The 15,573-nt window shown below is 42.8% G+C and overlaps 1 protein-coding gene across 1 annotated transcript; it reads right to left on the bottom strand.

The window, feature by feature from the left end:
- Positions 1–3,765: 3,765 nt before the first annotated feature.
- Positions 3,766–13,540, bottom strand: CUNH12orf45 (chromosome unknown C12orf45 homolog). The gene is made up of 4 exons (XM_036299729.1): positions 13,375–13,540; positions 11,591–11,677; positions 9,086–9,222; positions 3,766–7,029 (listed from the first exon to the last, which is right to left on the bottom strand). Exons 1-4 carry the CDS (start codon positions 13,487–13,489, stop codon positions 6,820–6,822), a joined length of 549 nt encoding a protein of 182 aa, XP_036155622.1. The 5' UTR covers positions 13,490–13,540; the 3' UTR covers positions 3,766–6,819.
- Positions 13,541–15,573: the final 2,033 nt, after the last annotated feature.

Below are 15,573 nucleotides of genomic sequence, written 5' to 3'. Positions count from 1 at the left end.
ACCCTCCATCTTGCCCTGGGTCCTCCATTTTTGGGCAGAGCCATGTGCTCGGTGGGGCTTCTTCCCGGAGGCCCAGGCCTCTGCTAGCCACACCCAGGATTTCTCTGGACTGGCCAATGATAATCAAAGGAAGTGCACGCCATCACTATGACCACATCCTGTGTAATGAGACACCGACTAGCGCCTGGCCAATCGGCGGGGTCCACAGTCCCCTCTCCTGCCCTCACTCCACCCCCCTATAAAACCCACAGTCCCATCAGGCTTCGCTCTCTCTCGGCCATTGGGCTTACCGTTGCATCGGTGAGTGTGGTCGGGGAGCTGAACTAGTTCGAAATGAAGGACTCTTTGCTTTTGCATCGGACTGGCTGGCTCCCTGGTGGGCCCTTGGGAATCTTGAAATCTGGGCACAACACATCTATTGCTGGCCTCCTGTGTGCTAGGCCAATGTTAAGCACTTTTTAAATGTTATCTTACTTAATCTTCAAAATATGTGAAAAAGTGAATAAATTGAGGTGCTCTTCTTACTACCTCTACCACTACCAAGCCACTTACTACCTCTACCACTACCAAGCCATCATCTTCTTTTATCTAACTTATTGCTGAGTTAGATAAAATTAGTCTTCCTGATTCCTCCCCATATGGTTTTGTTCAGAGCATAAGTCAGATGGTGTCACACCTTTGTTTAAAACTTCCAATGGCCTCCATTTTGCTTAGAATGAAGCCCTGTGTACTTTCATGGCTTATGACGTCCTGGCCACCTCTGACCTCATCTCCTAGCCACTTCCCTCTCATTCTGCCTAGCCACCCTGGTTGCCTTGATGTTCCTCAAACACACCAGGAATAATCCTGCCTCAGGGCCTTTGCGCGTATAACTGCTCCCTCTCCCCAGTTGTGTGCTGGTAAATATTTAACAAATGGCTCTCTAGGGGGGAGAATTCATAGTATTTGCTGATTTCTGTGTGTAAATGCTCTCATCAAGGCTGATTTCAAGCCACCAATTCGACTTCACTGAACACAAGTTTGGGAAGAGGTGCATGTAATCAGATCAAATGCAAGCCAGCGCCAGCAGGCCACTGCCTCTTCCTGAAACTCTCCCCCCACACACCACCTCCTGGCTGGCTGCCTTACTTTCTTTAGGTCTCTCCTGAAATATCATGTCAGTAGAGATACATTCCCTGACTACTCTTTCTAGCACCTATGTACCTACAGTCATACCTCATCAGCCCTGTCATTCTTTCTTCTCCTCATCCTGTGTTATTTTCATAACATTTATCATAACCTGATTTATTTACCACCAATCTCCCCCGATTAGAATGTAAGCTTCATGAACAGGTGCTTCTTTTGTTCAATGCTGCATCTCTAGTGACTACTATGTAGAAGCTCAATAAATATTTGCTTTCAAATGAAAGAGGTTAAGTAACTTGCCAAAATCACACAGCTATTAGGTGGCAGAGCAGGCACTTACGCAATGAAGCTGGTGGTCTTAACCAAGCTGATGTAGCTTTTATTGCCAATGCCTAAATCAGGGCCTGGGTAGTGAACGGTAGGCCCATTCAATGTCCAACTAAAAAACTAACCCAGCTGGCGTGGCTCAGTGGTTGAGCATCAATCAACCAATGAACCAGAAGGTCACAATTCGATTCCTGGTTAGGGCATGTGCCCAGGTTGCCGGCTCATTCCCCAGTAGGAGACAGCCGATCAATGATTCTCTCTCATCATTGATGTTTCTATCTCTCTCTTCCTCCCCCTTTCTCGCTGAAATCAATAAAAATATATTTAAGAAAATAAACTAGCCCTAGTTGGTTTGGCTCAGTGGATAGAGCATCGGCCTATGGACTGAATGGTCCTGAGTTCGATTCTGGTCAAGGGCATATGCCTGAATTGTGTGCTCGATCTCCAGTAGGGACATGCAAAAAGCAGCCTATCAATGATTCTCTCTCATCATTGATGTTTCTATCTCTCTCTCCCTCTCCCTTCCTCTCTGAAATCAATAAAAATATATTTAAAATAAAAAACTAAACTAAAAAACTAAGCAGAATGGACATTATCTGCAAGAGCCTTTGTGGAAATAGGTAGAGACAGGGTGAGGAACCAAATTTGGTTCCCCCATACTACCCCTCCAAGAAAATAATAGCTATTGAGGGAAACCGGGACCAGAATATCATCAGCCATGAGACATTCTGGATAGGGCGGACTATTATTACTACTTTGCAAATAATACCCAAGTGGATTTTTAAATAAGTAATACTGAATTATGTAAAAATATGTAAAACAGGAAGGCAAGACTCACCATAAACTCTCCACACAGAAATAACCAGGTATCACTTGAGATTTTCCAGACTTTTTCTAGGCATATACTGTTTTACAGAATCAATATAATAAGTGCACATGACTTTGTTGCCTGCTTTTTCAATTAACCATCTGTAAGCATCTTTCTATGTCAGTGATGGCGAACGTATGACACGCGTGTCAGAGGTGACACGCGAACTCATTTTTTTGGTTGATTTTTCTTTGTTAAATGGCATTTAAATATACAAAATAAATATCAAAAATATAAGTCTTTGTTTTACTATGGTTGCAAATATAAAAAAAATTTCTATATGTGACACGGCACCAGAGTTAAGTTAGGGTTTTTCAAAATGCTGGCACGCCGAGCTCAAAAGGTTCGCCATCACTGTTCTATGCCAATAAATGTTCCTCTGCATGTTTAGTGGCTTTTATCTTACTAATTTGTAAGAGCCTTGTTTATACTAATGCTCTCTATTGTGGAATATTTAGGTTTGCTTTTTGCTATTTTAAACATCACAATAACTCTTATGTAGAAATTTGTGAACAAAACCATACTTATTTAATTGGATACATTCCTAGGAGTGGAATTCCTGAGTCAAAGGATGTAGGAATCTTTAATTTTACCAAGTTTCCCCAAAGTTTTTGCTCCCATTATGTATTATTCCTATAGCACACATTTACTGTTCTCAGCATATGCTATCTATTAATTCATTTTATTAAGACCCCTCGAGAGAGACTGTTATTTCCATTGACAGGTGGAGAAACTGAGGTGTGGCTGGGCTGGGCTCTGACCCAGGCGGCTTCAGAGCCTGTGCTCACTGCGCAGTGACTCGCAGGCCGGTGATGGCGAGGTGTGTGACTGAACTCTAATGTGCCTATTGTGAAGCCGTAGGAAATCTGCTTAGCATCTCCATGCCAGTTTTCCCATCTGTGGAATGGGTGTTAGCAGAGTATCTCATAAGGTGGTGGCCTTTTTTCTTTTTAACAATAAGAAAATTTGTCTCAAAACAAGAAATTCAGCAATAGTTCAATCTAGAGTTATGCGATGCAGTGACTCGATGTCCTTGCTTCTTCTCTGCTCTTCTTGGTGTGCTGACTGTACCTCAAGAGTTGACTCCATTTATGGCCACTAGATGGGAATCCCAGGAATCATATGCAGTTATAAGGATTGAGTCCTTTTTCCAGAAAGGACCCAGCTCCTCATGTGCCTCCTTGTTAGGAATGAGAAATACTTGCCCTTCCCAAAATCTACTAACAGGACTTGGCTCATGCCTTATTGGGTACGACCCACACCCATACCCAAACCAATCACTACCAAGATTTTTCCATGAATGGGTGGTGAGGAGTCAACCACAAAGATTCCAACATTAAACTTTTGGGAAAAGTCTAGCAATCATATTTATCCTCCCCCCCCCCCCAAGCGTGTGAACCACTGATATTTAAGATGAATTACTTTATTAACATAAAGAGAGAAAAAATAGTTCAATGAGCATTTATTGTACGTTCCAACCGAATGAAAGGCACTATATATACTAGGCACTGAGGGAAATACAGATGAAAGTAAGACTCAACATTTGTCCTTGTCTTTCCTACCATAGTAGTGGGTACAAGCACAAGAATACAAACCACAAACTACTTTGCAAGGCATTTTTTAATAATATTTGATGCATGATTAAAGTGTTATGAGAACAGATGGCAGATTCATTCAGAATGAAATTTTTGTGTCAGAGACCATTACACCGAATTTTGCGATTTCTAACTGTCACAGAGCCATAGACGATACACTACCCCACAAGTTTGAAGAGAACGTTTCATCAACAGAGCTGTTCTCCCCGTGGCTGCCATCATCTCTCACCTCAGCATCTGGCAGAGAGCACAGGGTCAGACCAACCAAAGCACAACAGTGGTTTACTTTCCAATAGACTGTAAGGCAAACTGTTTACAAACAAAACAGCCTTTTAATTAAGGTATAACATACATAAAGTGCATGAATGTTAAATGTACAACTCAATAAATCCTTACATACATATGAATGACGGTAACTCTTAAAAGTAAAAAAAAAAAAAAAATAGTTGTTGACACACAGAAAGGGCTTAGTAAGTATTATTGTTTCATCTGCTGATAGGTAAGAAATACAATCTTGGTTTCATTGGCATTTCTTTGATAAATGTGGTTGAACACTTTTGTTACTTGTTTAAGTCCTATGGTGGTCTCACTATTGAGATATTAAATTGATTTTTTTTACTAATTTGTAAGAGCCTTGATTATACTAATGGCACTCTGTCTTATGTTGCAAATATTTTTCCCAATTGGTCCCTTGCCCTTTAGATTTGCCAACTAGGTTTTTATATTTATGTGGATGAACTTTCTATTTCTTTTGTTAACTTTGGGCTTTAATGTTCTGCTTTTTAAAAAAGCTTTTGCCCAATTACATTATTAAATATTCTCCATTTTAGTATGGAACCCCTATAACTTTCTTTCTTTATATTTAAATCTTTAATCCATACAGAATTTTATCTTAGCACATTGTATGAGGCTAGAATCTAACCTTGTTTAAAATTAGCCAGTCCTGACATTGTACATTAAATAACTATTACATTTTACACTTGCTTAAAATGACATCCGTATCATATAGTAAATGTTAATTTTTTTCTTTTTCTTCTGTCACAAAAATGTCCAGAGGACCTGAATTTAGTTAAGTTCCCCAACTGTATAGGAAGCCTAGTTCTATTATATGCGATAGCCATGGCAGGAGAAAAATATCTAAATTATACATACTAGTATGTATTTCTAGACTGACCAGTCTTTTATTGATCATTCAGTCTACTTCTACTTGGATATGTATTTCCTGTAAAGTTACACCTTCATATGCCCCTGCCTGGAGCAGCCTACCATGGCTTAAAATGTCCTCATACACCTGTTAATTGATTTATTCAGTGCCTACTGTGTACCTCGCACCATGCTAAGTAGTGAACCAGGCAAATGCAACTCTTCCCACAATGTAGCATAATAAATTATCTGGTAGAAGACAATCTTTAAATATTTACACTAATAATTCATCACAGTGTGTTTGGCGCTATGTTTAGCACAATAACCTTTCCAGCTTAGAAGTTTTATTTCCAGATCTGTTAGCCTCTTCCTGCATCCACGAGGCACAGTCTGGGAGATGTGGTTCCAGTTTCCAATGGGAAATACCAGAAAGAACCTTGGGGATTATCTTTAGAGTATTTACAAGGCTAGTGTGAGGAATAAGAGAAAAATATTTAAAAGAGAGCTCTAGAACATTAGAGGACAAAATACCCATATCTCAGCAAAGCCAGCCCCATGGCTGATGAGCTCTGAAACAGTTTAACAAGGTCAAGAATGAAGCAGAAAGTCCACTTCAGTGGGCCGTTTTTGCCTTTGAATGAGAAAACAGCTGTTACCTGTTTTTATTCTGTGCCATTTTTTTCCTGCAGTGTCCCTAGTTTCTACATTTGGTAGGTTTCAAACCGTGAGCAACTGTGTAGCTGAGAAAAAAATTTGCTTTATGAAAAAAAGAAAAAAACAACAAAACATGAATTTTTCCAACCAGTACACTTTATAGCCATTGAGTGGCTGCAGAGGTACCGACAGTGATTAAACCCACAGAGAACCAGCTTCCCAGCTCAAACTGGAAACAAATATATTTTTAAATAAGAGGAGATATGCCTTAGGGCAGCTAAATCTAGGTAATCCTTTTTATTATAAAGGGATTTCTCTTAAAAATGTCTCCCCCACTTTGATGCTAAGAAATAAATTTGATGTTATAATAAAAAAATCCACCTAGGTCAGTGGTTGGCAAACTGCGGCCCCTTGAGTGTGGCTCTTCCACAAAATACCACATGCGGGTGCGCACGTACAGCGCGATTAAAACTTCGTGGCCACACTCAAGGGGCCAAAGAGCCGCATGTGGCTAGCGAGCAGCAGTTTGCCGACCACTGACCTAGGTTGTTTTATCTGAGATAGTTTAAAATGAACAGGTGACTCACATTTTTAATTTCAAATAAGTCTGAAGCCCTAGGCAGGTAGCTCAGTTGGTTAGAGCATCGTCCTGATACATCAAGGTTGCCAGCTCAATCCCGGGTCAGGGCACACATAAGAATCAACCAGTGAGTGTGTAAATAAGTGGAACAACGAATTAATGTTTCTCTCTCCCTTCCTCTCTCTAAAAAAAAAATCAATAAGAAAATAAAAATAAAATACAACTTGGTAAGTCTGAAGTCTATGCTGAAGAAAAAAGATGCCAAAAAATTCACTCATCACCCAAAATAGTTAAGCTTTCTAAACTGAATCTCTTCAGCATGAGGTCAAAGGCAGACTTCTCTTAGAAGATCCCCAAATGCTACCTATTCCAACTACTTAAAAGTCAGCTTCTGTTTCTCCAAGAAACAAAACACATCCAATGTGACATAAAAGCACCATCGACCTGAAATGCAAAATCACCAGCAAGCCACATTCTTTTCCACAGAATTAGCAGGCGTAGATCACCTGCTTCTTGGATCATTTATTTCACTGTTTCTTTTTTTTACTGGCAGGACTGTCCAAGACTTCTATCTTGCCTTTTCCGTCTTCTGAATGAGGAAGCTTGATGTTATCTACGGTGACTTCAGAAGAGCTGCTGTCATCTTCGTCCTCGGATTCGGAACTGTCCTGTGAATTCTCTTCTGAACTGTCCTCGTCTTTTGAATCAGACTGATTCATCTCAAACAAGGCCACGTCCTGCAAAAAACACCACATGAGAAATTTATTTCCCTAAAACGTTACAATAAAAACATTGGGAACAACCAAAATTTAGCACAATATTGAAACACAATGGACATGTTGTTGTTTTTTTCAATTCTCATCTGAGGATACGTTCTTATTTATTTTTTAGAGAAATAGGAAGGGGCAGGGAGAAAGAGGGAGAGGGGGCAGGGAGAGAGGGGGGGAAGGGGTAGGGGGAGAGAGAGGGGGAGGGAGGGAGGGAGGGAGGGAAGAGAGAGGGAGAGAAAAAGAGAGAGAGAGAAACATTAATGTGAGAAAGAAACATCCGTCGGTGGCCTCCTCTAAGCACCCTGACTGGGGATCAAACCTGCAACCTGGGTATGTGCCCTGACCGGAATCGAACCCTCGATTGTTCAGTGCATGGGCTGATGCTCCAACCAACTGAGGCACATTGACCAAGGCATAAAGGACATGTTTTTAATACAAGATGGCGCTTTTATTCTTTTAATTGCCAGAGTCCACCATAATGATCTACATTTACTCTAAGTCTGAAAAAAACCCCATAACCCAATTCTCTATGTCACTGAACAACTATTAACGTGGGCCAGGCACCACACCAGGTACTGGAGACTCAACAATAACAATAAAATCCTTGCCTTTGTGGAGCTTCTGTTTTTAAGCAGGGATTGGCGGCCTACAGGCCAAACCCAGCCTGCTACCTGTCTTGGTTTAACTCATGAGCTAAGAATGGTTTTTATATTTTTAAGTGGTAGAGAAAAAAAAAATCAAAAGAACAATATTTCATGAAACATTAAAATTATATGAAATTCAAATTTCAGTGTCCATAAGTAAAGTTAGTAGAACTTGCCTATTCATTAAATCTCACCTACAGCTGCTTCCAGGCTACAACGGCAGAGATGCGGGGTCAGGACAGAGACAGCGTGGCCCACAAAGCCTAGAGGATTCACTATCTGGCCCCTTACAGAAAATGTTTGCTGACCTCTGTTCAAGTAGGGAAAGACAGCCAAGCAACACTTACATAATCAGCATGGTGCAGTATAGAGAAAAGAAAGAAAAATAAACCAGAATAAGGTAACAACAGGATCACTGGAAGAGGTGACAATAGGAGACAGAGGGAGTCAAGATGCAGAAATCCAGGGAAGAGCATTCTACAAAGAGGGAAAAGGCCTGCAGTCAGGGGAATAAATGCAAGCGCAGACAATGAGGGGACTGGGCAGGAGGCAAGGTCAGCGAGCAGCGGGAGGCAGGATCACACAGGCCTGGAAGGACTTGGAATTGATTAGAAATGAGACGGGAAGGCCCTCGCTTCCCAAACGGTGGGCCACACACACTGTGAAGAACTGACTCTAGAGAAGAAAGGGTGAGAGCAAGGAGACCTGTTGGGAAATTATTCCCAGAGTCCCAAGGGGAGACCACGATTATTAGACCAGGGCCGGCAGGAGTGGAGCTCATGCAATGCGGTTGGATTTGGGATATATTCTGGAGGTAGAGCTGACCAGATTTGCTGACGAATTAGGTATTACCCACAATGGTGTCAGCTCTGTCCAGACACAACTGTCATAACAGAATTCCAGTGCAGAAGTAAGACCTGAGTCTAAACTGAGACGCTTTCCACACGTGGCTTATGTAATGTGTTCTGTGAGATAATGTATTCTGTTAAACGTATCATTAACTTTTACATTTTCAATGGATCAGACTATGATTACCTCTTTGGGTCTGGGATAAAAAAAAAAAGAAGAAGAAGAAACACCCAGTTAGGACATTTACTGAATGAATGCTTCAAGATAACAAATATAATATTTGACTTGGAAAAGCCCTCCTATGACTCTGTATTATTTAATCCCTCAACTTCACCCAGGGAAGCTTACTAACCTATATATATGATCCTTAATCGTTAAATGACCAAGTACCTATGCAGTACTAGAAACATGAGCTGACTTACCAGGAAGAAAAGTAACTGTGAAATGAAAATGGAAAAGTTCTCGCTCTTTTTAGGCGATGAGGCACACTGGTAATTTTACTATATGAAATGAAAACTATGTATAGTTACCATTTGTATAATGTTTCCAAGAGTCTCATCAATATTTTCAATATTGAAATGACCAGGTGGTGCAGCTGCCATTTCTTTTCTTAGCTTTTCATTCGCCTGAGCCATCTGTGGGAGAAAGGTCTGTACCTGGTCCAATACTAAAGAGAAAAAATACAGTTTATCTATACTTATATTAGTATTTGTCCGAAGTTCAAATTGTAAAATCCAGAATTTTCTCTAAAACATTTGTGAATTTAATAGTAATAATAAAAATAATTATACTTTAAAAATTTTCATATTCCTTTCATTTAAAAAATCTCCATCCTCTTCTGAATTCCTTTTTTAAAAAATATATTTTTACTGATTTTAGAGAGGAAAGGGAGAGAGAGAGAGAGAGGTAGAAACATCAATGATGAGGGAGAATCATTGATCAGCTGCCTCCTGCACACCCCCTACTGGGGATCTAGCCCACAATAAGGGCATATGCCCTGACCGAAATTGAACTGTGACCTCCTGGTTCATAGGTCAACACTCAATTACTGAGCCATACCGGCCGGTCCTGTGATGAACACAATTCAGCAATTATTTACCAATAATTTGGGTTTTTATATATCCCCAGTGCTGTAACCTCCTAGAACAGCGGTCGCCAACCTTTAGGACCTCATGGACCGCCAGTGGTCTGCGGACCACCAGTTGGCGACCGCTATCCTAGAAGGCTGGCATTCAACAAATAATAAGTAAATAAGGAGGCCCTATGACTTAATAGTTAAGTGCACCAGGTGTGGTGGCAGACCAACAAGGTTATTAATAGAATCCCAGTTCCACCCCGACCATCTGAATTGCCTTGGGCATGTTAATGATGTGTTTGTTTTTACCTGTCCAACACCTATTCCCCTTTCTAATAGCATAACCCTGATTTCATCTGTCACTCCTGCCCCTCACCCTGGATGTGCCTACATGCTCTGCAACCTTGGCCACCATGAGTTGGTTCAGTGGCATTCACAGTGACACCATGAATTGGTCAGACCAATAAGAGGTCACCCTGAAACATGGTTTGAACTGTTGGGGGGGGGGGGGGGAATCCTCCTTCTGAGTGAGTGAGTGAGTGAGTGAGTGAGCGAGCGAGCTGCTGAACTTAAGCCCAGGGCTGCTGATAAACTGGCCAGCTTGCTAGAGGTGGGAGAAGAGCCTGTTCTGGATTAAGCCAACACCTAGGAGAGAAGAGCTGAGATGCAGAGCAGAGGACCCCTGATGATACCAGGCACCTGGAAGCAGATGTATCTGAAATCACTGGGTTTTACCCAATAAAACGAGCCAACAAAATTTCCTTCCTTCCTCTCTATTTTCCTTCCCTTACTCCCTCATCCCTTCCCCTCCCCTTTCCTCCCTCTCTTTTCTTTTCCTTTGCCTCCTTCCCTCCCTCGCTCTCTATTTCTATCTCCCTCCCTCTTCTTTCTTTCTTTTTCTTTTTTGTTTCTGTTTCTTTCTTTCCTACTTAAGGAAATCTGAGTTGGATTTTAGTCATTTACAGTAACAGGGGTCCTAACTAATACATTTAATTTAATCACTGGAAACCTCAGTTTACTCATCTGTAAAACAGGGGTGATAACAGCCAGACATTGTGCTGCGAACAGGGGAGTCAACAAACGGGATAATAGTTTCTTACTCTTGTGAGGCCCAGCACATCACTAGCTCTCAAAACATAGTCACTGACACAGCTACACAACAGGTGATACATGTCCAGAGTGCAGGAGAAAAGAAAATGGTGGTTAAGGTCAAGAAAGGGCAAGCCCACTGATGTGGCTCAGGAGGTCACAGTTCAATTTCTGGTCAGGGCACATACCCCGGGCTGCGGGCTCCATCCCCAGGGGAGGGTGTACATTAGGCAGCCGATCAATGACTCTCTCTCATCACTAATGTTTCATCTCTCTCCCTCTCCCTGCCTCTCTGCAATCAATAAAAAAAAACTTTTTTAAATGAATCACCAATGTTATATGAATAAAGTCTGAGTGTGATATATACTTATGAGTGTGCGGTACAGCAATACTATGGAGCAATTAATGACCAGAATTGGCTGTTATGTCATGTTACGAGTAACATTTACCATTTAAATAATTGTGCTCAATTTAACAGAACGTGGTGGTGTTTTCTTATACATGTGTATTAAATTTGGGCTCAGTAACCTCTAAAAAAATTTTCCATCCCACTATACCTCCTCCACCTCACCCACACCCCTCCCCCCTGCAATCACCACACATTAATTTTGATTTCCAAAAATTCATCCCACAAAGTTTTTCTGGGAAAAGTTATTACTGCCTTAGAGCAGGAGAATATGTAAGGAATTCTATCCTTGTGCACAGACTTCACAATGTAAATCCCCAAGTCAGACTTTCTCCGCTGGACTCTGGTTGAATATCTGACCACAAGGCAAAGAATGTCCCACCAAATAACTGCTTAATTAGGCAGAATTAACATCAGAGAGGGTTCTTGAGAGAGAGGAAGAGGGGAAGGGGAAAGGATACTTACAGGGACTCCTCTCTATTCGAACTGTTTGAAGACTGGAATTCTTTCTGGAATTAGGCTTGGGGTTGATGAGCAATCTGTCCCATATACCTAAAAGCATACACAAACGCACAATTTATTAATGGCATTAAGAAACAGGAGCCAATCAGCAAACTTTCTGTGACCATTCTCAAGTCTTGACCATCCCACATTTCCCAAAAACGCTTTTAAAAAGAGAAGCACCCCAAGTTCCTTTACAACATGTTAGTTCTTTACATGGATTCAAATCTGTACAATCTATCTTCCCTTTTGTAAGCCTGTCTTGTACATCTCTGTGTCACCGGTGCTAAGTGCACCCTAAACTGCACCTTTCTGGATCAGAAACCCACCCGTGACTAAAGCTGCTCTGCAATGACAGAATGGAGGAAGTGGTGAAGGTACAATAACGGTGAAGTGAGGCCACTGGCTGTATTATACCCCGCAAATTCCTAACCTCCTTGAGCAACGCCGGCCTTGTTAGTTCCCGTTCATTAAAGATGCCCAACCTGAACCAAACTGCCCCCTGGAGAAGTTTGTGCCTCCACTCCGCCTATTCCGTCTCATTATTCACTACTCCTGGAGTTCCCCATTTCCAATACCTGCAAAATCTCCTCCCTCTGGTACCAAAACCCTGTCTGCCCACCAAGCAGAGCCCCACAGTCATTCCCTGCTTCCTACTTCAGGCCTAGCGGCTGGATTAGCGTCTAGAGCAGTGGTTCTCAACCTTCCTAATGCCGCGACCCTTTAATACAGTTCCTCATGTTGTGGTGACCCCCAACCATAAAATTATTTTCGTTGCTACTTCATAACTGTAATGTTGCTACTGTTATGAATCGTAATGTAAATATCTGATATGCAGGATGTATTTTCATTGTTACAAATTGAACATAATTAAAGCATAGTGATTAATCACAAAAACAATATGTATGTGCTTTCCGATGGTCTTAAGCGGCCCCTGTGAAAGGGTCGTTCGACCCCCCCAAAGGGGTCGCGACCCACAGGTTGAGAACCGCTGGTCTAGAGCTTGGATTCTGGAGGCAGACCGACAGGTTTCAAATCTGTTTTGTTCTTTTCCAGCCACAGGCTCTCTGGCAAGTCATCTGTATGATACACCATGACTGTTTCCTCGTCCATAAATGGAGATAACAGAACCTTCTGCACAGGGTCTTGTGAGGATTACATTCTCTCGCAACAATTCTATAGGTAAGGCTACAAAATGGGGGGTTGAAAACATAAGAAACACCCCTAAAGTCCCACAGCTAATTACTCGTGGCGCTGGGATTCGGATTGGTGACTTTTAATTCTCTACTACGGTGTCTGAAGTCCCGTGTGGATTCCCCGGACCTGCCTTTCCCTCTATACACCTCCCTCTACAGGGAAGCGGCACGAAGGGCTGGTTCTCGGAGGATGGAGGGGTGTGGGTGGGATGGTGGGGTGATCCATAACCAGTATCTGCTCCCGACCTGCCCACTGCTGGGGCCCAGGGAGCCGACCCCAAGGTCCTCCCTTTAGGGAGGCGCGTGCTCAGGCGCTCGACAGAACGGGCGCTCAATACCACGCGGGAAATGAAAGCCACACACCTCCCACCCCACCCCCACCCCCGGCCCCGGAGCCCGGCGCACGCCCTCCGCCCGCTATCCCTGCTGTCACCCCGGGGCCCCCCTCCGGGACGCCGGGCCTGGACACAGCCCTGCGGTCCTCCCCGCCGCTTCAACAGCGCGCCCCACGCCGCACGTGCGCGCCCCACGCCGCAGCCACCCGCCCGTCACCTCCGCGGCCGCCGCTCCCCGCCGTCAGCAGCTCCTGGGACACCGAAACCCCGGAGCCGTCCTGGGGGGACGAGGAAGAGCTCGGGCTGCACTGGGGTTCGCCTTGGACCTCCATGCCGCTCGCGAGGAGTCGGAGCCAGCCCACTTACGCCCGGATGCAGGAAAGAGGCTCGGGCAGGGGCGGGGCTAGGGTCGCGATTGGAGGACACTAGCTGGTGGGCGGGGATAGGGCGGGGCGAGGGGCGGGGCGAGGGGCGGGGCCTGGACCGGTGGAGAGAGCGACACCTGGCGGAACCTGGAGGTCTTTGCTTGTGTGGGAAAAGGAAAATTGCAGTTCTTGAAGTGCTGTCATTGGAGAACTGATGGCAAGGCTCCTCGGATTTTTTTTAATTTTTAAAAAAAATTTTTTTTTTTTAAGCTAAACAAATTCGAATGTGAAGAGAGCACCACGGGTTGCTCTCCTCTTTGTTCTTAAAACAATTTTTTAAAATTGTGGTAAAAAAAAAACCCATACATTTTACCATCTTAACCTTTTTTTAAGTGTTCAGTTCAAAAATGTTATATCCACAGTGCTATATAACAGATGTCTAGAATTTTTTCATCTTGAAAAACTGAAACTGTATCTATTGAGCAATGCCTTCATTGTCCCCTGTCGCCAGCCCCTGGCAGCCTTCTTTAAATGTCTGTTTCTATTAGTTTAACTACTTCAGATACTTCCTATAACTAGAATCATACAGTAATTCTTTTTGTGATTTACGTATTTCACTTACTATGATGCCCTCAACATCCATGCTGTAGCATGTGACAGGATTCCCTTCATTTTAAGGCTGAATAATATTTCTTTCTATGTATACACTACATTTTCTTTCTTTTTAAAATTTTTTTTTCTTGATTTCAAAGAGGAAGGGAGAGGGAGAGAGAGAGAGAAACACCAGTGATGAGAGAGAATCATCACGCCCTGCACGCCCAACCAGGGATTGAGCCTGCAACCCATGGCCTCTAGGCGCATAGGTCTATGCTGAACCACTGAGCCACACTGGCCGGGCTACTACATTTTCTTTATCCATTCATCCCTTGGTGGACTTTTGGGTTACTCTTACCTCTGGGCTTAGTAAATAATGCTGCAATCACATGGGTATGCAAATATATCTTCGAGGTCCTGCTTTCAGTTCTTTTGGATTTATACTCATAGTGTGATTACTGAATATATAGCAATTCTATTTCAATTTCTCCACACTTTCACCAACAGTTGTTATTTTATGTTTGTTTGTTTTAATAATGGTCATCCTAATGGGTGTAAGGTGATATCTCATTGTAGTTTTGATTTGCATTTCTCTAATGATTAGTGATGTTGAGCATCTTTTCATATGTTTACTGGTCATTTGTATATCTACTTTGGAGAAATGTGTGTTCAAATTCATTGCCCGTTTTAAAAAATATGTTTTTATTGATTTTAGAGAGAGAGGAAGGGGGAGGGAAAGAGAGGGAAATGTCGAGGAGAAACAACCATTGGCTGCCTCCTGCACGTCCCCCACCTGGAATGGAGTCCACAACCCTGGCATGTACTCTGAACGGGAATTGAACCGGGACCTCTTCGTGCATGGGACGATGCTCAACCAACTGAGCCACACCAGCCAGGGCATTCGTTGCCCATTTTCTCAAGTTGTTTTGTTGGTGTTGAGTTGTAGAAGTTAGTAACTTATATATTCTGTGTATTAACCCTTTGTCAAATACAAATATAATTAGCAAACATTTTCTCCCATTCCATAGTTTGCCTTTTTACTCTGTTGATTCTTTTATTTCCTCTTCCTTCTTTTAAAAGTATTTACACCCACAGTATGCCCAGACCCTTCAGGTACAGGATTCAAAGGAAAAGCAGAAATCTTGGTCCTACCTTTTTCTGATTATTTTTGACAGAATAGGTGGTCAAAGCCAGCCAGACCTGCATTAAACCCAGTCCCAACTACTCCCTTCGTAGCTGTGACTTTGGGCAAATCACTCTCTGAGCCTCATTGTCCTCCTCTGTAAAATCAGAATAATCATACCTCACAGGGTATCCTGGGGTTCAAAGGCTACCCTGATGAGATTATTAAAATGTATATAAGGACCCCTAGTGAGCGTTGGCCTGCGGACTGAAGGGTCCCGGGTTTGATTCTGGTCAAGGGCACGTACCTCTGTTGCAGGCTCCTCCCTGGCCTG

Source organism: Myotis myotis, unplaced genomic scaffold (genome assembly GCF_014108235.1).
Source record: "Myotis myotis isolate mMyoMyo1 unplaced genomic scaffold, mMyoMyo1.p scaffold_m19_p_3, whole genome shotgun sequence".
Taxonomy (NCBI): Eukaryota; Metazoa; Chordata; class Mammalia; order Chiroptera; family Vespertilionidae; genus Myotis; species Myotis myotis.
The sequence above is the reverse complement of the archived record's forward strand: the minus strand, read 5'-3'. Positions and strand labels throughout refer to the sequence as shown.